We start from the raw sequence: 26,292 nt of genomic DNA, 5'->3' as shown, positions 1-26,292 counted from the left end.
TATGACAGCCTTTATGCAGAGAGCAACAACAAACCTGTGCCTGATTCTTCTGGACTGTACTTTATTAATTACTTGCTCATACTGCTATGTCTGTCACCTAAAAGTCAGTCCTCAGACTGCATCGATCCAACAACCTTCTTAAAGTGGGGTTATATGCTTTAGAGTCTCCAAAATCAAAGAGAATAGCAAAAAATGCAGGTTAATAAATACTAGTAATCCAAACATACCTGCACTCAACCACACACAACCGGAAACCTGTATAGCCGCAGAAATAAATAAAGCTGTAATTTTTTTTGTTTTTTATGCATTAAAATGTATATTTTTATTGTGGGACTTGATTTATTTCTGCCAAGTCTACAGGTGTCTAGCAGTGTGCGGTTGAGTGAAGGTATCTTTGGATTACTAGTATATGCTTTAGAGTCCACCCACATGTTTAACAAAGTTAACATAAATCCAGTCTTTTTCAGCCACTTTTTGTTGCAAAGCCACCATTTCTCATTTATTCAATAATGTGTGTGGCTGGTCTTCCTGTTCATCTCCATCTCTGAACACCAGACTCTGGTTCAAGTCCAAGTTACTCCTGATTCTTCAAGTCAACTCCTGTGCTTTTTTTTCCTGTCTCAAGTATTTTCTTCTAGAACTTTGGAAAACGTATCATTGATAAAGTCTTTGTATGAACTTTTTGCATTCAGAAGAAAGAGAAGTGGAATCCCCTTCTGTTTGCTGCTTCACCTTTTGTTGAATAAACTTTTCTTTATCCTCTGTAGCCTGTTCTGTATCAAATAATATCTCTGATCCTTCAGTAAAATGCTCTGAAGACAGTTGGATACAACAGCTTGAATCTCAAACCTGCCTCTCTACATTCCCTGATTGCTGGGATAAATTTGCTTCTCTTTCCTGGTGTACAGTGAATAATCATCTTCTACAAACACTGTGCTGTCTCTAGTTTTTAATACTTTGCCCTGCTGTCACATTTTTGTCGAGCTCCACTTTTTCTGCTGGTATGATTGCATCTTTACTAATATAGGTCTTGGTTGCTTTCCCATGGTTAGGTTTGGAGCATGCATTTAGAGTGCCCTTTCAATTAACAAATTCTGCCATGGAACACCAGTCCAGTTGCTTTCATAAAATTAATTTGTCTGTCCATTCCAATTTTTACGGTACAGCAGAAAATCACTGATTTTCTCTCCGAGTTCTCTTCTAACTTTCATTTTTGAAAATGCTTTTAAGAAGCCTCATATTCGGTCACCCTTTTCTTCATTTCGTCGTCTGATTTTTGCAGTTTTATCAGTTCATCTGAACGGCTAGTTAAAGCTTCTTTTGTTTTTTTTTTTTCAGCCTTTTGTTATTTGAGTTGATATATTCATTCAGTGTTTGATTTATTTTAATCACCTCTGTCTAACTAGCGTTAATTTATTTTTCTTCTGAATTACTGAAGCTTAAACTGCTTTTGCTAAACAGCTGCAGATTCTTTCCCAGACTTTGTTTTCTCCATCTTTTCTGGTTGATTTTCTGTCAGTTTTCCAAATTTCTTCTTTGCTGACATCCAGTCAATGTATTTACAAGCTAATAACTGAATCCCCCCCCCAAAAAAAATTTTTCAGTGGCACTTCTTTTTCTCAGTTTCTGTTTTCACATTGGGAGAGCTGTGAGCCGAAGTTAAGCTGTTGATCAGTGTGCATCCATCTTGGAAGTAGTCATTGCCTTCATCTTTGTCATAGAAAGGCTGACAAAGTTATGTTAATATTTTATAGACCTTATTCAAGTAATCTTGTGTTGACAGTATCTTAATATTGTGATATAAAAAATTATAACATCCTCTTTTTGAGCCAAGGCCTTTGCTTGCTGTCAGATTTCTATGATAAGCTGTGCTTTCTTATAGCCATCATTTTTTCCAAGGGTTCTGGACTCCAGTCTGCCATGCTGAATAAACTTCTGCCCCATTCCATATAAATGGGGCCTTCCTAGGTACTGCTTTTTCCTTATTTTCTAAACAAGACTCAGATTTCTGGTGGCATTCCAGGAGGCACAGAGAAAGTCTTTTTGTTTGCTCCATACCTTTGATCAACAGCTTTTGTTCCATGTTCAGAGGATTAAAATTTTTGCTTAACACATTAGTTTTTTTGTATTTCTAGGTCAGGAGGAGTAGCCAGCAGTCGCAGAATGGTTGTGTTGCAGTTGGAGTAACTTTAACTTTTTTTTTTTTTAATACAGAGACTCTTGGCAATCTGATAGCTGCTGCATTTGCTGCCACTTTTCTTTGGTGAGCATCTTTACAAAGCAGTGTGTAACTTGAATTCATGCTGTAGTAATAAGGGCTGCCTATAATGGGGACGTCTTGATGCCTCCTGGCTTCTTAAGGAAGTTACAAAGCTGTATTTTTGGTTGTAACTACTTTGGAGCAACTCTCCAAGTAAAACCATTCTGTTGTGCCAGTACCTAATATATTCAGATCTGTGCAGAGGACTTTGGACAGCATTCCTCATTTACTATTCCTCTTCGCCTTGTGAACATGGTTACTTGTGAGACTTTGTACACATCCTTATTTAGTTAATGTTATGGAATTTAGCACATAATGTTTATGCCATAATAAGATTGTCTGAGACCGTATCTTTCTTTCAGGAAGATCAGTCTATTTCATGGTGTGGGGGAGGGGTAGTATAGGAATACTGTTATGTCCCCTTGGTGCATACTGTCTGGAAACATAGATGATGAGATTGATTTTAGTTGATGTCAGCAGCAGAAAATTCCACCTGCTGGATCAATCTGAAAGTCATTACTAAAGGTGTTGAAGTATAGCAAGTATTTTTTATATTTTGGATGTTTACCATTTATCCTGAAATTGCCATTCTCTGCAGTCCTCGCTATAATTTGTGCTAACTCCACAGTACATAGAACAAACAGCAATACTGTTTACCCATATGTTTCTCATACACACATGATTAAAGCATGTCTAGGCTAAATATATATAACCTTGATGTACTTAAACTTGTTTCTTGATTTTTTCAGGACCTTGAGTCAGAAAACAGTCATTACTACAAGGAAACAGAAGTGAAGCACATCTTTCATAACACAGTGCATAGTGAAGATCACCAGGAGCCTCGTGTGTCACACAGAGTCCAAACAGCTGTCGATGACGAATGCTGCAACCAAATCAAGGTATTAAAGCATTTCTTAAAATGGGCTGAAGGTACCCTTTTATTTCATCAGTAATATGAAAAGCTTATCTTTCATTATTTCTGGAAGATAAGGTCCCTTTTTCCAGTTTTGTATTTTTCTTTTTGTAGCTTAGAAGTATGCATATTTTTATACAGTTTTATTCAGATATCCATAACAATCTTTTTGTTGCATCTTTTACACTTTCTAAACATCTATAGATGCTCATTCTGGCTAAACTTGTTAATTTAGGAAGAATTCATTTATGTGACTGTTCACAAGCCTATCTATCCTGCTGATAACTGCGTTTTGCATGATAATTCCAACTTCACTGGTTTGTGGAACAAGTAAGGAATGTTCGATAGCCTTTCTTCATTATAGAAGTTCCTGTGCTAATATCTGTGCTGATGTCCATTATGGAATATAGGGAAGGTTTGCACTACCACGTGAGCTAGAAGGACTTAATGTAGTCTAGTCATCTGTCCTGTTTTACTGTATCTTCAAATTAGAGGAAGATTGTCTCTCCAGCTCTTAACTGTAAATGGTCTTAACTCGGACTGATTCAACTGTTCAGCAGAATATATCTGTACAGCAAGATACCATGTTGTGCCTTGCCTTGTTAGGGGCTCCCACTACTATATCCTCTCTCATCGCTTGCGGATCATTAATTTTGTTTGACTCCTGAGTGCTAAAATTTGTATGTGCATCAGTAATGTTGCTCTTTTTTTTTTTTTTTTTTTTTTTTTTTTAAGATTTTTGCCAGCTTATTATTTTAGAAATATTGTTTCTCATATATTCTCAGGGCTGTACATTAGCTTATAAAAGAAGCAATCTGCATTTGGAATTTCCTGTCCATCAAGCAGAAGGAGACATGTATTACTTTTATGTATTTTCTTTCCCTATCCAGTGAAGTGCTTTCCACCAAAAGGCTACTGAATAGTTGGAAAGGTCATTTTCAGTAATTCCCAAGCTGGAAAAGACCCCATGTCTCCAAGTTTGATCTGGCTGGGAGTGTCACCTGGACCATGGGTCTGCTAGCTAGCCCTCTTTTGGTGCTTTTGTTGCTTCAGGATATACGCTTTTGATCCTTTATGTGGTCACTTCAGGACATACCCTTTTTATCCTTTATTTGGTTGTCCTGTAGCTCCTCCCTCCCAGGTGGATTTACTAGCTGTTTTTCATCCTGGTAGTCGACAGTGGCAGTGGGTCCTTGATGCTGGATACATCAGATAGATTCTTTGCGTAAAAGTTTTTTGCATGAGGAGCTCTATTGGTGGAGCCTACATTCTTTCTGCTCCTGTCCCTCTGTGCTTCAGTGGACACTTCATCTGGCCTCAACTGAAATTCCCTCTAAGTCAAGCAGATGTACCCTTGGATATTTATGAATGTGAGCTATTCATTTATTAACTTGATTTCCGGGACGTATGCTGCTTTAGTTGAGGTTGAAGTTGGATCTGGTGGCTATGTGTGCTCTCATAGTTAGCTCATGGCTTCACAGCATGCTTTGGCATCCACCTTTCCCTCTTTTCTCTTTTTACTCTATTCGTTTTTATTGAATTATGATATGTTTGCAAGCCAGATGCAGTCTAAAAACTATCTACACATTTAATATACCTTCAACTGACTAGACACTTGCAAAACTTTCAATGTTGTGTTATATAGCTAAGTAACAGTACAGTAACAATCATGGATTTCTGGAATAATACCTTTACTCTCTTTACCATTCGACCTACCTTTCTAATTATCGTCCTATTTTTCCTCTACGTTGACCATCATCCCCTCCTGACCCCCCCTCCCCCCCCCCCCACACACACGGAATTCTTACTTGTCCCAATTCATTGCATATTTTTCAGTTGAATATAATGTGAATGCTTTAATTAGTTCCCCTCTGTTACAAGAATTTGTGCTTTGCTCTTGCAGTGTAGAACTTAAGTATATATAAACATTCAGAAGACTTGCATCGTGCAAGCTTAAAGTAAACACAGCCAAGATAGTCCAAGTTGGATTGATTCCATCCTGGACATTTGAGTTGAACTAAATTGAGATGAGTGGATCAAGATGGGTGGATAGTGTATCCATTGCCATATTACCATCTTTATTACACTTTAATTTGTTCAAAGTAATTATCTATTTCTCTCTGTCCTGCATTATACTCGTCATTTTACAACCCCGATTGCTTTTAAATTTAATTTCCCATTTAATTCCCTAAAGTCTTCTGATTTTTTTTTTTTTTTTACTAGATCTCCTTTGATCTATTAAAATGCACTTTCTCTTTTGCCTTCTTGCTCTTTTGCTATCTTTGTTTTGTTCAGTCTCTCTTTGCTAACATCTTTCATTAAATACACATCCAAGTGTGAAATTTCAGTGTGGCTCCATTTAGAGGTAGAGGTAAGAAAAGTAGTAGTCTGATTCAAATAGTCAAGGAATAATTATAATTCCCCCTCGGACTTTTTTCCATACAATAAAAATGTTATCCAGGAAGTGTAAATACAGTTTCCAAGGTGGTGACAACCCAGAATTCCCCAGGACACATTTCTTTTCCCATTGTAACATCACAGTGTTTGCAAAAATGAGAGTACACGCTGTCACCATTGGAACACCTCTTTATTAAAAACAATAATGTCCCCCATTAAAAACAAAATTGGGTTTCAACACTAGCTCCATAAGCACATCTAACATGTTAATTTTGTTGTTGAATACTCACAATTCAGTTAAGGATTCATGGAAGCACTCCAAACCAACATCACGAGGTATTGCATTAAATAAATTAACCACATCAGTAGTACAAAAAAATCAGTTCGTCCCCATATTTTACTCTCGACACCTTATTTAAAAAGTCCCAAGAGTCCTTATAAATATGTGGAAAAGCATCATGTACCTTTGTGAGTTTTAAATCCACAAACTTAGCTACAGGGTGGGTCTTAGATCTTGAAGCATTTACAATCTGTCTCAAAGGTGGGTCTCTCAATTTTAGGTAACCCAAAAATAGAGGGTATAGTAGGATGCCTTACCATCAAAAAAGACCATTCATCCAAAGTAATGTGGTCCTCATCTGACATGTCCTGAAGTAATCAATCAATTTTAGAGTAAGATATGTGCACTATAGTCATAGAAGTCTCCTCATAGAAGGTCCCATCAAACAAAAAAGAATACATTTTGCATAAATAATCATCTGCATTCATAATAACCCCCACCCTTGTCGGGCTTCATATTATTATTTTTAGATAATTGTTGCAAAAGCTCCATTTCATAGGTTCATAGGTTCATACTAGGCTATCTGCCCGAGGGCATTTATAAGCCTAGCCCATTGTTTTGTGGCTTACGCCACCCCTTTAGTATGGGGAACTATACCCATTATTTTGCTGTGCCTCTGTCGAGCAGTGACACTGAGGTAATTCCTGGGGTATATCTGCCATCTCCCATCCATTGGTCAAGATTTCTCTTGAACAAGGCCAGCGAGGTGCTCTGCCTCACATGTACCGGGATTTTGTTCCACAGCATAGGGAGTCTTTGGGTGATGAATCTATCTCTCCAGCACGTCCTATTAATAGCCGTGTCGAGGTTTAAGTCTCCGCCCTTGTGGCTCTGATGGATCTAGCTTTTGTGAGGTGAAGCATATTCATCAACTCTGGGTTTGCCATGACCTTGTATGTTAGGGAAACGTCACCGCTGAGCAAGCGGTGGCGACTGAATAGAGCTGGAGTTCTTTCAGTCGGGCAGCATAGGACAGATTTTTGAGACCCTTTATCCTTTTGGTGAGGAACTTTTGTGGCCTCTCCAGCTGCTGCAAGTGTCGGGTCAGATACATGCCGAATGGGGCATTGTACTCAATCATTGGTCTGATGAGTGATGAGTAAAGGGAGACTATGACCTCCCTTGATCTAGATGAGAATCCCTTCATGATAAGGTGGGCAATGTAGAAGGACTTCCTAACTACTTTAGCTACATGGGTGTCGAATGACAGACTACTATCAACCTGGGTCCCCAGGTCCCTGATAACTTCTTCTGTGCTCAGTGGATTGCCACCTATTTGGTAGCTAGGGGTAACCTTGTTTTTCCCGAAGGGTATGACTATGCATTTTTGGCATTTAACTTTAGGCCATGGCTCTGGCACCAGTTATCCGTTTCTGTGAGACCCTTCTGAAGGATATCTGTGTCAGATGTGTTTTCTACTATGGCCCAGTTTGCAGTCATCTGCAAACTTTGTCAGCCATAACCCTCCTGTGTTTGCTTGTACTTGGAAAAGTAGATGCCAAACAAGAGTGGGCCCAGGACTGAGCCCTGTGGGACACCACTTGTGACAGGCTTTGAGTCTGACATGGCGCCAGCAACTCTGACCCTGTGGGTTCTGTCACTCAGCCAGTTTGCAACCCATCTTGTGATGTATGGGTTAACATTTAAGCTGATGAGTTTTTCAATGATACCCAAGTGGGGTATTGTATCGAAGGCCTTAGCCAGATCGAGGTAGGCTGTATGGACTGCCTTTCCCTCATCAATGGCTTTGGTGACTGTTTCAAAAGTCAACCAAGTTTAAAAGGCATGATCTGCCTTTGACAAAGCCAAACTGGGTTGGATCCAAAGTCTGCAAATTCCCTATGTCTTTATTTATGAGGTCCATTATGATCCTCTCCATGGCTTTGCAGATAAGGCTTGTCAAGCTAATGGGCGGTAATTTCAGGGTCTGTGGAGGCACCGCCTTTGTGAAGTGGGACCACAGTTGCAGTGCGCCACTCCTGGGTACATATCCAGAGGTAAGACTTTGATTAAACAGCTGTCCTAGCTGTGGGTTTAATTCCTCATTGAGTTCGTGGAGCACACAGCCGGGGACACCATCGGGTCCCATGGATGCTGTGTTTTTGCTTTGGAGAGAGCAGTTCTCACTTGGGCGCTGGAGATGTTTGGGGGCTGCACTCATTTGGTATAGATATCTCTCCTTTTGGGAGAAGTTTGCACTGAACCTGTCAGCCAGTATGTTGGCAATGTCTGTAGGATCAGTAATCTTCACATCATTTTGAACTAGTTCTGAGCATATCTGGGAGTTTCCTCCTAGGTTTCTAACATAGCTAAAGAAGGCCTTATGATTGTCTTTTGAGTCTTTAGCTATTTTTCTCTCGAAATTTGCTTTGGATGATTTTATGAGAGCTCTTAGTTTTTACTTATAGTGATCAAGGGTGTCTTACCTTTTAAGGATTTTGCTCTATCTTGTAGTAGCTTCCTCCTTTTGTTGTAGAGTTTGTTTATGGCTGGGGTCCACCAGACTGGACGCTTGCCTTTGGTACAAAGAGTCTTTGTTTTGCTTGGGATTGCCTTATCCATGCAGTCCTGCAGGTGCTGGTAGAAGGCGTTTGTAAGTGATTCAGCGGCTTGAGTATTGTTTTCCGCGCTCGGGGCCTGAAAGGAGACCACACTAGTCTTTAGAAGTGTGAAGTCGGCTTTTGAGAAGTTCTTTACTGTGGTCTTTTTATTTCAGGTGGGGGTGGGATGAGGACCTCCAGCGAGATTAGTTTGTGATCTGATCTCACCAGTGAGGGGTATACTTCTGGTGTTGAACATTGTGCTCCCATGTTCGTGATGATGAGATCAAGTATGTTATCTCCTCTTGTGGGGATGGTGACTAGTTGTTCCATGGCATTTGAGTTTATGAATTCCAGGAACTTTTGGGCTAGGGTGTTTGGGCTTGAGTAGTGTGTTCCCAGTCTATATTAGGGTAATTGAAGTCACCTAGTATGATGGTGTTTGGTGATACATTTATCCTCTAGTGTTTTCAGGAAGGCCATGTGAGTTTCCTGAGTTTGTGAGGGTGGCCTGTAACATGCTACAATTTGCAGAGCAGTCTTGCCTATGGTTAATTGCACCTGGATGGTCTCCGATGCATCGTGCGTTGCCACCAGTCTTGAGGTGTGGGTGTCCTTGATGAATATGGATACCCCCTCCTTTCTTGGTATTGTCCGGATTTTGGGGCGGGCATGATATGAGGTAAAACCTGATAGCGCTGGGGTGCTCTCAGGAGCCTTGAACCAGGTTTCTGTCACAGCACAGACATCGATGTTCTCCATACTGAGAAGGGCCTCGAGTGCGTGCATTTTGAGATTTAGACTTCTGGCATTGAGCAGCATTACCCTTAGTTTTTTCCTTTTTGTGTTCTAGGGTGGTAGGTTTAGAATTTGAGCCTTGCTTAAAAAGGCACTATGGGGTGGCAAGAGCCTTTGCCAATATCCGGAATCCCAAGGGTGACAGGTGCAAGCCATCCCTTGCGAAGCAGCGTGGCTTGTCCAGCATGTCATCCCAGGCAGACAGATACTGGATCCCCTTTGAATGACACCAGTGTTTAAGCCAATTGTTAAAGCTGATCATCTTATCTCTGTATTGTGGCATCATTCTTGGTGAAGGTAGGATACTGCTCAAGGTCAGGGTCATACCTGCCTGGGCTACATAATCAGAGAGCTCCTCAATGTCTCTTTTCATGTAGTCCAAGGAGGTGCGTCTCAGGTCGTTTACACCAGCGTGGACAATGACTGAGTCATATTTGTACCTGCTGTTGAGAGACCTGAGTGCTTGCGTTATGTGGCGGATTCTAGCGCCCGACAGGCAGCTTACTGTGACCTTCTCCTTACTCAGTCTGGTGAGCGGGACATCAGTGTGTCTGACTATGGAGTCACCAATGACTAGTGTGTCTGGCATTGTGTTTGGCCTTAAGGGCTGTGACTGTTTGACACTCTGACTGTGAGGTCTATGTGTTGCGGGTGTTGTGTTCTGAGGTGGTGGTTGTTTGGGTGTCTGCTTTGGTGGCCTCTGCTGTTTTGGTAGATTTTTGATCAGAGCCTCCGAGTATGTCTTTGTGTGTTTATGTGTATGATTTGAGGTTGTAATGGTACTATGTGAGACTGGGTCTATAGTGTGTGTGGTAACCTTCTTCTCCTGACTGGTCTTGCCAGTCCTATGTTGAGAGAGCTCAGCCTCCAGTTTGGCCGTATAGTTGCATCTCTCGCATGTATTTGTGTTTTGTGGGAGGAGGAAAGGGTTGTCTGTGTACATGAGGCAATTGAAACATTGCCTCAATATTCCCAGGTTCACCAGCTGAGCAGGAGAGGACACTAGCAACTGATCCCTCGACATGCTAGAAGGGTAGACGAAAACTTTAAAAAGATTCCGGGGGACGTGGGTGACCGAGAAATGGGGGGTTGCCTTTTTGGGGTACTATCTGTGACAAGAGTGCCGTATCAAGGTAATAAGTACTGTAGGAGCAAGTGCTAGGTTTAATAGATAGAGAATAGTCTACTTGGAGTCAAGTAGAGTTGATCTTTTTAGTTATAGGATACGCTGATTTGATCAGTAGTATAGTTCGAGGAAGGTAGTTTTAAGGGAAAATTTGAAGAGTGGACTTTAGGTAGCCCGAATAGTTTAAACCTGCTTAACCGGCACTGCCCTAGTGTGCAACAGTGGCAGCTCCGCACTAAATCGCGCTAACGCGCGTTTAGCGCGTTTTATACCAGGGGGCTGGAAAAGGCTAGAAACTGGCCCAAAACGACCAATAAACTACTAGTTACTGGCTGAAACCTCACAAAACTGGACAAAAGGCAGCTCAATGCTTCCCACTCCCACTGGTAAGCAAGGTAGCTTCCCTTCCCCCAAATAAGGCAAGGAAACAGTACACAGGAACTACAACCAAAGCCCAGGAATCAGCAACTCTGAAACTGGACTAAACTAGTAAAGCAGGAAAGCAAGGTAGCTTCCCTTCCCCCAAATAAGGCAAGGAAACAGTACACAGGAACTACAACCAAAGCCCAGGAATCAGCAACTCTGAAACTGGACTAAACTAGTAAAGCAGGAAAAACAAGAGATATTTTTTCCTTTTTTTTCTTTTTTTCACAAAACAGGCAGAAACAGGTACAGCAAACACTTATAAATGCTATGAATCAGCTACTACAGCTTACACAGAAGAATTTGCTACAAATACAGTCAAATAGTAACAAACAAGGATTCCAAGTGCAATATTAAGTTAAATGCAGTAAAACAGCTTCAATGTAACAGAAAGGCAGGCGAAATACAGTTGCTAGGTATTCAGATGTGGAAAGCAACAAAAATATACTTAGTATCAAGAAAAGTCGCTTATTCAGCTCTCTGCAGCCTGGATTACTCTGCTGGCCCACGTGGAGTCTGTGCTGAGTAGGTACAAGCTGAAAGTTTTATACCATGGGGCTGGCTGGAAAAAGCTAGAAACTGGCCCAAAACGACCAATAAACTACTAGTTACTGGCTGAAACCTCACAAAACTGGATAAAAGGCAGCTCAATGCTTCCCACTCCCACTGGTAAGCAAGGTAGCTTCCCTTCCCCCAAATAAGGCAAGGAAACAGTACACAGGAACTACAACCAAAGCCCAGGAATCAGCAACTCTGAAACTGGACTAAACTAGTAAAGCAGGAAAGCAAGGTAGCTTCCCTTCCCTCAAATAAGGCAAGGAAACAGTACACAGGAACTACAACCAAAGCCCAGGAATCAGCAACTCTGAAACTGGACTAAACTAGTAAAGCAGGAAAAACAAGAGATATTTTTTCTTTTTTTCTTTTTTCACAAAACAGGCAGAAACAGGTACAGCAAACACTTATAAATGCTATGAATCAGCTACTACAGCTTACACAGAAGAATTTGCTACAAATACAGTCAAATAGTAACAAACAAGGATTCCAAGTGCAATATTAAGTTAAATGCAGTAAAACAGCTTCAATGTAACAGAAAGGCAGGCTAAATACAGTTGCTAGGTATTCAGATGTGGAAAGCAACAAAAATATACTTAGTATCAAGAAAAGTCGCTTATTCAGCTCTCTGCAGCCTGGATTACTCTGCTGGCCCACGTGGAGTCTGTGCTGAGTAGGTACAAGCTGAAAGTTTTATACCAGGGGCTGGAAAAAGCTAGAAACTGGCCCAAAACGACCAATAAACTACTAGTTACTGGCTGAAACCTCACAAAACTGGACAAAGGCAGCTCAATGCTTCCCACTCCCACTGGTAAGCAAGGTAGCTTCCTTCCCCAAATAAGGCAAGGAAACAGTACACAGGAACTACAACCAAAGCCCAGGAATCAGCAACTCTGAAACTGGACTAAACTAGTAAAGCAGGAAAGCAAGGTAGCTTCCCTTCCCCAAATAAGGCAAGGAAACAGTACACAGGAACTACAACCAAAGCCCAGGAATCAGCAACTCTGAAACTGGACTAAACTAGTAAAGCAGGAAAAACAAGAGATATTTTTTCTCTTTTTTCACAAAACAGGCAGAAACAGGTACAGCAAACACTTATAAATGCTATGAATCAGCTACTACAGCTTACACAGAAGAATTTGCTACAAATACAGTCAAATAGTAACAAACAAGGATTCCAAGTGCAATATTAAGTTAAATGCAGTAAAAACAGCTTCAATGTAACAGAAAGGCAGGCGAATACAGTTGCTAGGTATTCAGATGTGGAAAGCAACAAAAATATACTTAGTATCAAGAAAAGTCGCTTATTCAGCTCTCTGCAGCCTGGATTACTCTGCTGGCCCACGTGGAGTCTGTGCTGAGTAGGTACAAGCTGAAAGTTTTATACCAGGGGCTGGAAAAGCTAGAAACTGGCCCAAAACGACCAATAAACTACTAGTTACTGGCTGAAACCTCACAAAACTGGACAAAGGCAGCTCAATGCTTCCCACTCCCACTGGTAAGCAAGGTAGCTTCCCTTCCCCTAATAAGGCAAGGAAACAGTACACAGGAACTACAACCAAAGCCCAGGAATCAGCAACTCTGAAACTGGACTAAACTAGTAAAGCAGGAAAGCAAGGTAGCTTCCTTCCCCAAATAAGGCAAGGAAACAGTACACAGGAACTACAACCAAAGCCCAGGAATCAGCAACTCTGAAACTGGACTAAACTAGTAAAGCAGGAAGAACAAGAGATATTTTTTCTTTTTTTTCACAAAACAGGCAGAAACAGGTACAGCAAACACTTATAAATGCTATGAATCAGCTACTACAGCTTACACAGAAGAATTTGCTACAAATACAGTCAAATAGTAACAAACAAGGATTCCAAGTGCAATATTAAGTTAAATGCAGTCAAAAGAGCTTCAATGTAACAGAAAGGCAGGCGAAATACAGTTGCTAGGTATTCAGATGTGGAAAGCAACAAAAATATACTTAGTATCAAGAAAAGTCGCTTATTCAGCTCTCTGCAGCCTGGATTACTCTGCTGGCCCACGTGGAGTCTGTGCTGAGTAGGTACAAGCTGAAAGTTTTATACCAGGGGGCTGGAAAAAGCTAGAAACTGGCCCAAAATGACCAATAAACTACTAGTTACTGGCTGAAACCTCACAAAACTGGACAAAAGGCAGCTCAATGCTTCCCACTCCCACTGGTAAGCAAGGTAGCTTCTCTTCTCCCAAATAAGGCAAGGAAACAGTACACAGGAACTACAACCAAAGCCCAGGAATCAGCAACTCTGAAACTGGACTAAACTAGTAAAGCAGGAAAAACAAGAGATATTTTTTCTTTTTTTTTCTTTTTTTTTCACAAAACAGGCAGAAACAGGTACAGCAAACACTTATAAATGCTATGAATCAGCTACTACAGCTTACACAGAAGAATTTGCTACAAATACAGTCAAATAGTAACAAACAAGGATTCCAAGTGCAATATTAAGTTAAATGCAGTAAAAACAGCTTCAATGTAACAGAAAGGCAGGTGAAATACAGTTGCTAGGTATTCAGATGTGGAAAGCAACAAAAATATACTTATCAAGAAAAGTCGCTTATTCAGCTCTCTGCAGCCTGGATTACTCTGCTGGCCCACGTGGAGTCTGTGCTGAGTAGGTACAAGCTGAAAGTTTTATACCAGGGGGCTGGAAAAAGCTAGAAACTGGCCCAAAACGACCAATAAACTACTAGTTACTGGCTGAAACCTCACAAAACTGGACAAAAGGCAGCTCAATGCTTCCCACTCCCACTGGTAAGCAAGGTAGCTTCCCTTCCCCCAAATAAGGCAAGGAAACGGTACACAGGAACTACAACCAAAGCCCAGGAATCAGCAACTCTGAAACTGGACTAAACTAGTAAAGCAGGAAAGCAAGGTAGCTTCCCTTCCCCCAAATAAGGCAAGGAAACAGTACACAGGAACTACAACCAAAGCCCAGGAATCAGCAACTCTGAAACTGGACTAAACTAGTAAAGCAGGAAAAACAAGAGATATTTTTTCTTTTTTTTCACAAAACAGGCAGAAACAGGTACAGCAAACACTTATAAATGCTATGAATCAGCTACTACAGCTTACACAGAAGAATTTGCTACAAATACAGTCAAATAGTAACAAACAAGGATTGCCAGCTAGCTTCATATGACCCTTGCTGAATACTGCTCTAAATTCCAACTCTCATAACTTTTCAAAAATAAGTAATGGCATATAGAGTGGGGGGTTAAACAAATTGCTCCTTTTGATAGAATCACAGCAGTTATCAAGTTCTTTGTCTTTAAAAGTCTAAAATTCACTTTCTGTAAAAAAAAAAAAAAAAAAAAAAAAAAAATTCACAGATTAGTCTATTCTTGTGTTGACAGTGGGAATAAAATTAAAACCTCTACTTAGCAAATCTGCAATTTTAGAGTCAAACAAATTCTCTGTATAATTGTATAAGAAGGTCATCTTCTGTGTTCGTAACAACAAATAGTCCATGGTCTGTGTTCTCCAAATTTCCTGTAGGTTGGTTATACATAGCCATTTTTAACTCATCTCTTCCTATCCTGTTAGTAATTGAGCCTCATCTACCTTTAACCTTGGCATATTTAATTCTTCCATAAACATTTCCATTTCTACCTTTTATTGATTTCCATATTTCTTTGCTTTGTACAAACATTCATAACATTTTCAATATATTTCTAATACTTCTATATGAGCTCTTGTTATCTTCCTTGTTATAGGCTCCCTAATCTTGATGACAGCCCATTCCACTTTACCTGAGTCATTGTGCTAAAAGTTTTTTTGCTCTAGAATTATCAAAACAGTTGCGTAACAGCAGTCTTTCTAAACTCGCGCATATTATCGAGGTAATCCTTCATTTTCTGTTTAGCATTCTGTAGTTACTCCTTTGCTTATTCTGAGAGAGTCCCCCTATTTTGGGATAATGGTTAAGATCATTGCATAGCCTATATTTCTCAAAACTATATAAGAAGGAAGAGAAAAGAGGGAAGAAAAAAACAGTGCCTGTTTACAATCCCCATTACAATTAAAAGCATCCAAAGAAAGCCACGCAGCACAAATACAGCACAAATACAGTACTTACAGTTCACTTTCTTCCCCTCTTCCCCTCCCCAAAGCATTTCTCTGAACATTCATGAAATTAAGTAGGGGAGTACACTTTAGAGTCCCCCACAAATCCAAGAAATTTTGAAAATCCAGTATTTCCAGATTTTCTTGTTTTGTCCCATTTCACAAATGTAATTGTGTTGTAATCCCACATTGCGTTACAGGTTTTATTGCTGTTCTTCCCCATCGCCCAAATTTGGTCTCTGCTTCTTTTCTAATGTACTCTAGATTCTTGTAGTCAACTATTCTGCTCCCTTCCTTCTCTCCAACATTTTCCACTGAAATACTGGAAAAGATTTTATAGGTACAGTCTCTCTGTGGTCTTTCTTACCAGAAGAACAAGAAGCAGGATTTCCTTCTGAACAGCTCACTTTTTGTTGTACAAACTCTTGTATTTCCTCCTTAGCATGCACTTCATCAAAAAATGATTTTGTCCCACCAGGGAAGAATACTTTAAAGACAGCTGGATATAACAGTTTGAATCTCACACCCGCGTCTTGACATTTCCTGAATAGTGGAATGAATTTACTCCTTTTCTGTCTGGTGTACAGTGAATAATTATTCTCCACAAACACACTGCTGTCTCCCACTTCAGTATTTCATCCTTCTGCCACAGTTTTGTCAGAATCAACTCCTCCTGCTAGTAGGATTGCATCTTTACTATTAAAGGTCTAGGTTGCTTTCTAATAGCTAGGTTTAGAGCATACACATGATGTGCCTTTTCAGCTAACAACTCCTGCTGTGTAATACCAGTCCAGTTGCTTATTTGTGCTTTCATAAAATTAGTGCACTTTGTTCCTTACAGCTTCGTGGTATAGCTGAAAATCTTAGGTTTTCCCTATGTGCTCTGTCCTCTAATTCCATTATTGTTTGAAACATCTCTTCCTGAACAGTCCCTTATTCAGCCAGCCTCATCTTCAGTTCGACCTCTGACTTTTTTCAGCTTTATCATCTCATCTGAATATCTGTTTAAAGCTTCTTCCATTTTTTCCAGCCTTTTGTTGTTTGTATTGATAAACTCCATCAGTGTTTTGTTTAGTTTAACCAGGTCTGTATGCAGCTGTCTTATATCTTCCTGTAGATTATTGGAAGTCATATCTGAAGGTTGCATTGCTTTATGTTGAACAGCTGCAGAACTTTCCCCAGTTAGAGTTTCTTCCTCACTTTTCTAGCTAATTTCTTTTTCTCTGGCACTGACTACAGACCTCACCTTGCCTACTTTGGCTTCGGCACAGAGCACGCCTTCAATACCTATCTCTGCAATGATAATTGAACTTCCCATATCGGCTCAGAGTGCCCCTTCAGCACCAACCTCTTCTACGGCCCTTAAAAGACTGGATTTGTCCCCACTGCTTCCTGTCTCCTAACTTGAGACATCGGTGCCGGTAGATTCTACACCACAAACCCGATACTGTCTGTTCATAGATCATTTCTAGGCCAAGTGCATAGCCTGTTCCTAGATCGACCTGACTCTCCGTCAGAAGTATTCACTAGATCCACCAGGAACCATTCAGAACTTGATGTGGTGCTTCTTGTGGATCAGTTGTTTGCAGCTAGGGGGATACCTATGCCTTCCAGGACCCATCCTCCTGAAGGACTTGGGTTACCTTCAACACGGACTCCATCCTATTTTCCTCCTTTGACCATTCCGGTTCCAAAGCCTCTGCTCAGACATCCTTTTCGGAACCCCACCCCCCCCCACCCCCCTGCCTTGGCACCTGTCATGGATGTCACTGAGGCTCCGGGACCGTCCCTTTGGTCCTCTGTTCCTGCTGAACCAGTGCTTCCTCAACCCCGTGATTGGGCTGCAGGCTCTTCGGTTCATGGCATGGTTCCGAGTGTTTCTACGGTTCCGTCCTCTGTGCCGGGAACTTTGTCTGCTCCGATCATGCTTTGAGGCGCCATTCTCAGGAACGGGTTAGACGGAGCGGAGTGTGATCCTGGTTCCGAGGTTGTCCATCTCCGTTCCGGGCTCCCATCCCTCTTCGGGTGGACTTGCTTTCCGTGCTATGGAGAGGGCACTTGCTTCTGGAAGCATTCCAACATCGGCGGAATGCTTCTGAAAGCATTCCGTCGACATCGGAACCCCAGATTTCTTCCCATAAGCTACAGCTGCCACAGGCCACAAGGCAGGGAAAAGCCGCAGGAGCTCCCTGTACAGGGTACCCACTCTTTAGAGTCTTCCCAGAAGCCTCCACTGAAGATCTCCCACGGAAGAGATTGTGCAGGAGGAAGCACATAGACTTTCCGGAAGAGTCTCTGAGAACACTGATTTTGATGACTGTGAGGGGTTCCCACCATCACCCCCTTATATCTCCTTCAGAGACCTCCTTGAAATGCTGAAACAGAGGGGTGACTGGAAGCCCACTAATCCTTTGTCTGAGGAGTCCATGTTCCTGCAGGCTTTTCATGCCTGACCTTCTACCTCTTGGGTGAACCCCGCCTGCAGACGAGCTAGTTCAGCTCATGGTGCAGCGCGCCTGGAAGAACCCTGACTCTGAGGCGATCCCTCGGAGACCCGACAAGATACTTTTCCCACCCGAGAAAAACCCACATTGGTCCAAAGGTTTACCGGTTGGTGCTATGATGGTGGCAGTGCCCACGAAAAAAGATCTGGCTGAAGATTACTACTGTCCACCTGCCCAACAGAGACTCTGACCATGGACAGACTGGAAAAGCGAGCCTTTGCATCAGTGACCTTTGCCATACGGTCCCTGAACTACTTGGCACATTTTATGAGGCTCCTATGAGACTTGATCTCCGAACTCTCTGGAAAACTCACAGGACAGGTGTCTGACGAGGTAAGGGACAAAGTTGCCTCACAGTTCGCAACCCTGGAATCTATCTCCAACTCGTCCATGAGATTGCTTTCACATGCAACCGAAGGGGTGGCTAGAGCTACGGTTTCAGGCATAGTTATGAACGCCATGCCTGGATGTGCGCATTTGTGACCTTGCAGATCCCTTCAAGTCTTCCTTTCTGAATGCTCCCATCAAAGCATCGTGCCTGTTTGGCTCCAAGGTAAAAGGACACTCTGGCTAGGTGTGAGCAGGACAGCCTTCGATTTTCCAACCCTCAACATTTCTTTTCCAGGATCCAGAGGAGTGAGAAGATGTGAGACAAAAAAATCTCAGGGTCCTTTCTGTGCCACACATTGTGATGATATGCCCAGAGGTAGAAGGGGGGGGTGACAATTCTGGAAGATGCCCCTATCGAGGCGGGGGGGGGGGGTCCACATAACCAAGGTTCATAGGTAGTTACTAGGTTATCGGCCCTCGGGCCTATACAAGCCTTGCCAAAAAGGTACCCTGGCTTTCACCACCCAAGAAAATTATTTTCCTGTGCCCCTGTCGAGCAGAGCTACAGAGGTGATCCCTGGGGTGAATTTCCTATTTCCCATCCAATCATCAAGATTTTTCTTGAGTGCTAATGAGGAGCTTTGTTTGTTGCAGATAGGTAGTTTGTTCCAGAGTATGGGAATTCTCTGGGACAGGAATCTATCCCTCCAGCATGTTCTGTTTATTGTGGTGACAAGGTTTAGGTCCCTAGAGCATGTAGCTCGGAGGGATTAGGATTTCTTTAAGTGGAGCATGTCCAACAGCTCTGGGTTTGACATAGCTTTGTATGTTAGGCAGAGATCGCCTCTGAGTAGGCTGCAGTTTTTTGAGACGGACTGCGTAGGGCATCTGTTTGAGGCCAGTGATCCTCTTTGTGAGGTATTTTTGCGACCTTTCCAGTTGTTGATGTCTTTTGAGGTACATACCAAAAGGGGCGTTGTTCCTGTAATGGGTCTAATGAGTGACTAGTAGATGGGAACAATGACCTGTTTTTTCCTGGATGGGAAACCTTTTGTGATGAGGTGTGCCACTTAAAGGATTTCCTGACTACTGTGGTGATGATTATCAAAGGAGGGACTACTGGTCACCTGTGTCCCAAGGTCTCTTGTCACACTTTTGGTGTTAAGTAGATTACCACCTATGTGGTAGCTCATGGGTATAGAGTTTTTACCAAAGGGGATGACAATGCAGTTTTTGGCATTGAGCTTGAGGCCATGGCTTTGACACCAGGCATCTTTCTCAGTGAGACCCTTTTTTAGGATGTCCACATCGTTAGGAGTTTCAGTTATGGCTCCAGGTTTGCAGTCATCTGCGAACTTCATTAACCAAAGACCTTCTGTGTTAGCCTGTACTTCAGAAAAGTAGATACCAAACAGGACAGGGACCAGGACTGAACCCTGTGGTACTCCACTTGTCACTGGTCTGAAGTCGGATTTGGTGTCTGCTACTTTCACAGTATGGGTTCTGTCAGTGAGCCAGTTGGCAGCCCATCTTGTGACATAGGGATTTATACCTAGTTTAGTGAGTTTATCTATAATTCCAGAGTGGGGGATGGTGTCAAAAGACTTGGCGAGATCTTGATAGGCTGTGTGAACCACCTTACCCTCGTCAATGGCTTTGGGGACTGCTTCAAAGGAGTCCATCAGGTTTAGGAGACATGATCTGCCTTTTACAAACCCAAACTGGGTGGGGTCCAGAGTTTGGCGATTACCAATGTCTTTGTTTATAAGTTCCATGATGATACGTTCCATGGCCTTGCAGACCAGGCTCGTTAGGCTAATGGGGCAGTAGTTCCCGGGGTCCATGGTGGCTCCCCATTTGTGGAGTGGGAGAACAGTCGCTGTGCGCCATTCAGTGGGAACAAAGCCTGAGGTAAGGCTATGATTGAACATGGTGCTTAGGTGGGGTGCCAGTTCATTCTGTAGTTCATGTAGAACGCAGCCTGGGATGTTGTCAGGTCCCATGGATACTGTGTTCTTGGCTTTGGAGAGTGTGGTTTTTACCTGTGCAGCCGTGATTACAAGAACTTTGCATTCTTCGGGTATAGAGATGGGCCCTTTAGGGGGTGAGGGAGGGGTGAAGTTAGCACTGAACCTATCTGCCAGTATCAGTTATTTCTGTATATTTAGTGCCATTGTGATGCAACTCAGAGCAGATGAGTGTTGCCATTGAGATTCTTGACATAGCTATAGAATGCTTTGTGGTCGCCTTTAGGGTCAGTGGCAATTTTGTTTTCATAACTAGCTTTGGAGAATTTTGAGGGATCTCAGCTTCTTACTGAGGCTGACCAGTGACTTCTTCCAGTCATCGGATTTTACTCTTTTTTGCAGCAGTTTCTTTCTTCTGTTGTAGAGTTTGTTTATGGTAGGGGACCACCAGATTGGCTTCCTTTTTTTGGAGGATAGCATCTTGGTTCTGTTAGGGATAGCATGATCCATGCAATCATGTAAGGGCTTATAAAGTGTATTTGTGTAGGATTCAGCAGTTTTACCTCTATTGTCTGACTGCATGGGTGTTGTGAAGTTTGCCGCATATTAAGAAGTGTGAAGTTGACTTTGGAGAAATTGTTTATGGTGGTTTCCCTAATGGGGGGTGGTGGCAGGATGTGGATGTCTAGGCTGATTTAGCTTGTGGTCGGATCTGACCAACGAGGAATTGACCTCTGTGGAACACCGGTCGACCATGTTGGCAATGACCATGTCTAGGATATTACTGCCCCTGGTGGGGTTGTGGATAAGTTGATCCAAGGCGTTGGAATTTATGAATTCCAGAAAATGTTGAGCAAAAGAGTTGGTACATGAGTAGTTTTCCCAGTTAATGGTGGGGTAGTTGAAATTGCCCATTATTAGGGTGCTGGGTTGTACCCTAATATTTTACATTGTAGCAAGAAATGAGGAGTGGGAATCCTGGGGCATGGTGGGGGATCTGTAGCAAGTTAAAATTTGGATTGCAGTCTTGCCCAGCGCTAGTTGCACTTGGATAATCTCGGATGCATTATGCTGAGCAACTAGCATGGATGTGTCCTTAATGAATATGGGCACACCTCCACCTTTAGTGTTTTGGTCCAGGTTAGGTGGCCAAAAGGTGTGGTATGAATTATAGCCTGGTAATGCAGGGGTGCTCTCTGGAGCCTTGAACTAGGTCTCTGTCACTGCACAGATGTTGATGTTCTCCATTTTAAGGAGTTCTCGAGTGAATGCATTTTGAGGTTTAGACTTCTAGCAGTTAGTAGTAGCATTACTCTCAGATTTTGCTTGCTTGTACCTGTTACAGTGGTGAATTTGTCATTTGAACCTTGCCTAAAGAAGGCAGTATAGGGGTGGCAAGAGCCTTAGCCAGTGTCTGGAATCCCAAGGGCGACAGATGCAGGCCATCTCTGGCAAAGCATCGTGGTCTGTCGATCATGTCATCCCAGGCAGACAGATACTGGATCCCCTTAGAATGACACCAGAAGCTTAGCCAATTGTTGAAGTCAATCATTTGTCTTTGTACTGTGTTATCATTCTGGGTGATGGCAGGATTCTTCTTAGGGCTAGGGTCATACCTGCCTGGGCTACAAGATCAGAGAGCTCCCCCAGGTCTCTCTTCATGTAGTCCAGGGAGGTACGTCTCGGGTCATTCACACCAACATAAACAGTGACAGAGTCATATTTGTACTTGTTGTGGAGTGACCTGAGTGCGTGCATTGTGGCGGATCCTAGCACCCGACAGGCAGTGTGACAGTAATTTTCTCCTTGTTTAGCCTGGTAAATGGAATATCAGAGTGCCTTACTATGACTAGGTTGTTTGGGTATGTTATGCCTTATGAGCTGTGGTTGAGTGGCACACTGAATTTGTGGGATATGTGTCATTTGGGTTGTGTTGGGGGGTGGAGGTTGCATACATTTCTGCTTTGGCCGTCTGTGTTGCTTGAGCAGATTTTTATTGAGAGTCTCCGCTAATGTAAGTGTGTGTTTTGGTGGTGTAGGTTTTGAGGTACTGTGATCTGTGGTGTGGTGCAAGTGTTTACCTTCTCTTGACGGTCTAGTCCAGTCTTGGGTGAAGAGAGCTTTGCTTCCAGTTTGGCTATATAAGTGCATCTCTCACAGGTTGTAGTGTTGGGTGGTAGGGGGTGAGGGTTGTCTGTGTACATGAGGGGAATTGCTGCATTGCCCCAAGATGCCCAGATTCATCAGGTAGACAGGAGAAAATACCGGGAGCTGACCCTTGGACATACCTGGATAGGTGCTTATTTATTAAGTTCTAAAAACTGTTTTCCTCTAGACAAGTGGGGAAAGTTGAGTGCTGTAGTAATTTGTAGCTTATTTAGTGCTTACTACGAGTTCTGATCAAGTGCTGAGCTCAAATAATCAGATTTTCAATGCTAAAACTAAAAAACTGGCTAGTTCTAAGGGAAAATTTGAAGAGCAGACTTTATGGCGTCAGAAATACTTTAACCCTGGTGATGCATAAAGTGTATTTTTTTTATATATAACAGTAGCAAATGAGCAAACTGATTTAAACAAATTAACCAATAAAAAGCTAAAAACGGACCTCCGTTCCAACAGTCTTCGATCAGACAAGTTCTAACTGCACACTCCTGCCTCTAGGATGCAGGGGAACAGTCTCCAAAAAAGATGGTCTGGATTAGTGCTCAAGTTATACAAACAAAGCTAGATTCAGCAGATCTGAATTTAGTCTGTTACAGCAAGCAAGGCATACCAGTTTCAGAAAGAAACAGTTCAAATAAGCAGGCACAATAAGCCTTTAACCAGAAACTCCCAGCTCAGAAGGGCAGAATCTACCCTCTCCTCCCACAAGGGTGCAGACCACACCTTCTTAATGTAAAATAACTGGCCCAAAGCCAAAGTGCTTAAACCAGAACTAATGCACTCTTAGAATAACAGACACTAAGCCTTCAATCAGCAACTCCTAACTTAAAAGGATGCAAGCTACCCCCCCCCCCCCCCCAAGACTCCAGAAACTCCTTCTCTGGACAGCCATACCAGCGCTCCTGAAGAGCGGCCGGATTGCTTGCCTCTGGAAGCAGTCGGGGGTAGTTTCTCTCTGCACCAAGCTTCCTCGTACTCTGTTACCTCCGATCATTGGGTGCTGAATATCATTACCATATGTTACACCATTCCCGTAGTCAATTATCCAAAACTTCCAATGAAACTCCCCGGCATTCCACCCAGTCAGTGGGAAATAGCAACTTCAGAAATAGAAAAGCTGTATCAAAAAAGAGTCATTCAACTAGTCTCACCAGACCAATGCGGATACAGATTTTACTCGAGATTCTTTTTTGTGCCAAAAAAGACGAGACTGGAGACCCATTCTGGATCTCAGCAGTTTGGACAAGTCTGTTGCCCAAACCAAATTCCAGATGGTCACGGTTCAGTCCATTCTACCTTTTCTAAGGGAGGGCAATTGGATGTGCTTGATAGATCTGTGGGACGCATACCACCACATCAAAATGGGCAAATACTCCCGGAGTCTATTCTGCCTCCGGCTAGGAGACCATCATTACCAGTTTCGTGCCCTGCCGTTCGGCCTCTCTATAGCCCCCAGAGTGTTCACAAAGTGCATGGCACTGGTTACAGCTCACTTGAGACTGCAAGGATTTTGGGTGTTTCCATATTTGGACGATTGGGTCCTTACCGCCCCCACCAAGCATCTTCTGGTAACAGCCCTGCAATAACCTTTTCTCTGGCAGAAATTTTGGGGATAACTGTGCACTGGGAGAAATCCAACCTTACTCCGGTCCAACAGATAAAATTCATCGGAGCAGTCTTCGACACCCGATCATGCCTGGTGTCATTCCCAGCTCATAGTCCAGAGATTCAGGGTTCAGCTCCAGGTGATACTCTGTCAAAATAAAGTCTCAGCGGGAGAGGTTCTTCAGGTCCTAGGATCCATGGCAGCTTCCATACCAATAGTGCCTCTTGTGAAACTGCACGTGCGAATTCTCCAGTGGCTTTTTCTCTCTGTGTGGTTCCCCGAACCATCACCTTCTATGTTTTCAGATTCAGATAACCAACTTTTGCAAACAGGGCCTCCTTTGGTGAATGAGGCCAGACAGAATTTTGGAGCTGCCCTTTCCTGCCCTCTCAGCCCAAGGCTATTGTGACCACGGATGTTTCCCTGATAGAGTGGGGGGAGCATTTCCAGGGAAAGACAGTCCAAGGTGCATTGTTCGCATTGGAGGCCAACCTGCATATCCGTGTTCTAGAACTGAGAGCGGTGCTGTTAGCATTGCAACCATTCCAACTGGTACTTCCTTCTGGAACAATTGCAATTCAGTCAGTGTGTCAGTAGTCTGGTATGTCAACAAGCAAGGAAGAACCAAATCCTGCCCCCTGTATCGAGAGGCCATGGGAATTTGTCAGTGGGCGATAGCTTCCAACCGCTTTCTGATAGCAATGCATATCCTGGGGAGCTCCAATGTGATTGCAGGCAAGTTGAGCCGGTCTATTCTCCTGCCCCACAAGTGGTCTCTCAATCCCTAAGTAGTGGCAGAAATGTTCAACCTCTGGGGCCAGTCTTGCTGCGACCTCTTCGCCTCCCCATCAAACAGCAAATGCAGCAGCTATTTTGCCCTATTCCCCCCAAAGGGGAGTCCACAAGGGACGCTTTAATTCACGATTGGCCCACGGGACTTCTTTATGCCTATCCTCACATTCCTCTGATTCCACAATTCATAAAAAAAGCCATTTGGTTGAAATGCAGAGTGATCCTCACAGCCCCTTTTGGCCTCGATAAGTTTGGTTCCCCTTCCTTCTGCCTCATCGATTGTGCTCCGTGGATTCTGGACCCTCTTCCAGACCTGATTTCTCACCCCCAAGGTTTTAGTCACCCTAATCTGTCCAGTCTCAAGCTGAGAGCTTGGTTTCTCCACTTCCGTTAGTTGCCAGGCAGGATGACCTCACCTGTCCGTGACGTTATTCTGGCCTCTCATAAGCCATCCACCAGAAGACTATATCGGGAGAAATGGAAAGGGTTCTCTGGTAGAAGGAAAAGATGCTAGATCCGTATTCAGCTCCAGTCACAGCTGTCTTACAATGTCTAAGTTTTCTGAAGATGGAGCCGCAGCGTCTACCATACAGGTACATCTGGCGGCAATTTCAAATTGCCATAATGGAGTGGATGGTACTCCTTTCATATCACTGCACTTATGTAAAACTTTTCTCAAAGGAGTTTTTCACATTTGATCTCTAGTCAGACAGACTATAGAGCCATGGAACCTCACATTAGTTCTCCATTCTTTGACTTAACTCCCCTTTGTACCCACAGCAAAATGTGACCTCAAATTCTTGTCATGGAAATCTCTCTTCTTGGTAGCCATCAAGTCAGCCGGGCGAATTTAGGAATTGCAGGCATTGTGCACCAAAAGACCCTGTCTAATCTTCCACAAGGACAGAGCATCTCTCTGGATGAACACATCCTTTCTTCCCATAGTTATTTCTCATTTTTCCATCAATCAGTCTATTGACCTACCAGTATTTTTCCCAAAATGTTCTAATAAAGGAGAGTACTGACTAAATTCCTTGGATGTACACAGGCAGTTGAGGTTTTATTTAGACAGGACCAAAACAATACGCAACTGACCAGTTCTTCATTGCCTTTTCTGGGCCTAGAATGGGAAGTTCTGTTACCAAGGTCACTTTGTCAAAATGGCTAAGGGGCTACATGCATTTCACTTATTCATTTGCAAAAGAACCTATTCCACAACATATTAAAGCCCATTCCACAAGATCTATGGCAGCTTCTGCAGCCTTCCATTCCAGGGCTCCTATGGGTGACATTTGCGCAAGCAGCCACTTGGGCTAAACCCCACACCTTTATCAATCATTACAGATTGGACTTGATCTCAAGAGGTAGAGTTGCCTTCGGTTCGGTGGTACCCAGGCACGTTTTTCCATGACAGAACCAAGGATCTCAAGGTAGCTGGGGATTCTGTCCCATCGGTGATGAATGTAAAGAAGATTAACAACATCAGAT

General features: G+C 42.8%; 1 protein-coding gene across 5 annotated transcripts in view; it reads left to right on the top strand.

The window, feature by feature from the left end:
• LOC122791042 (myomegalin-like) overlaps positions 1 to 26,292 on the top strand; it is a 3,200,315-nt gene that overhangs the window by 1,380,404 nt on the left and 1,793,619 nt on the right. For all 5 annotated transcript variants that reach the window (XM_044058817.1, XM_044058818.1, XM_044058820.1 and 2 more), the window contains exon 23: positions 3,010 to 3,159. In XM_044058817.1, the coding sequence (XP_043914752.1) occupies positions 3,010 to 3,159 (150 nt within the window). The remainder of the gene's footprint in view (positions 1 to 3,009; positions 3,160 to 26,292) is intronic.

The sequence above is a fragment of the Protopterus annectens genome, chromosome 16.part0 (genome assembly GCF_019279795.1).
Source record: "Protopterus annectens isolate FY-2018-M chromosome 16.part0, PAN1.0, whole genome shotgun sequence".
Taxonomy (NCBI): Eukaryota; Metazoa; Chordata; order Ceratodontiformes; family Protopteridae; genus Protopterus; species Protopterus annectens.
Note: the sequence above shows the minus strand (reverse complement) of the source record. Positions and strands in the feature narration are given on the sequence as shown.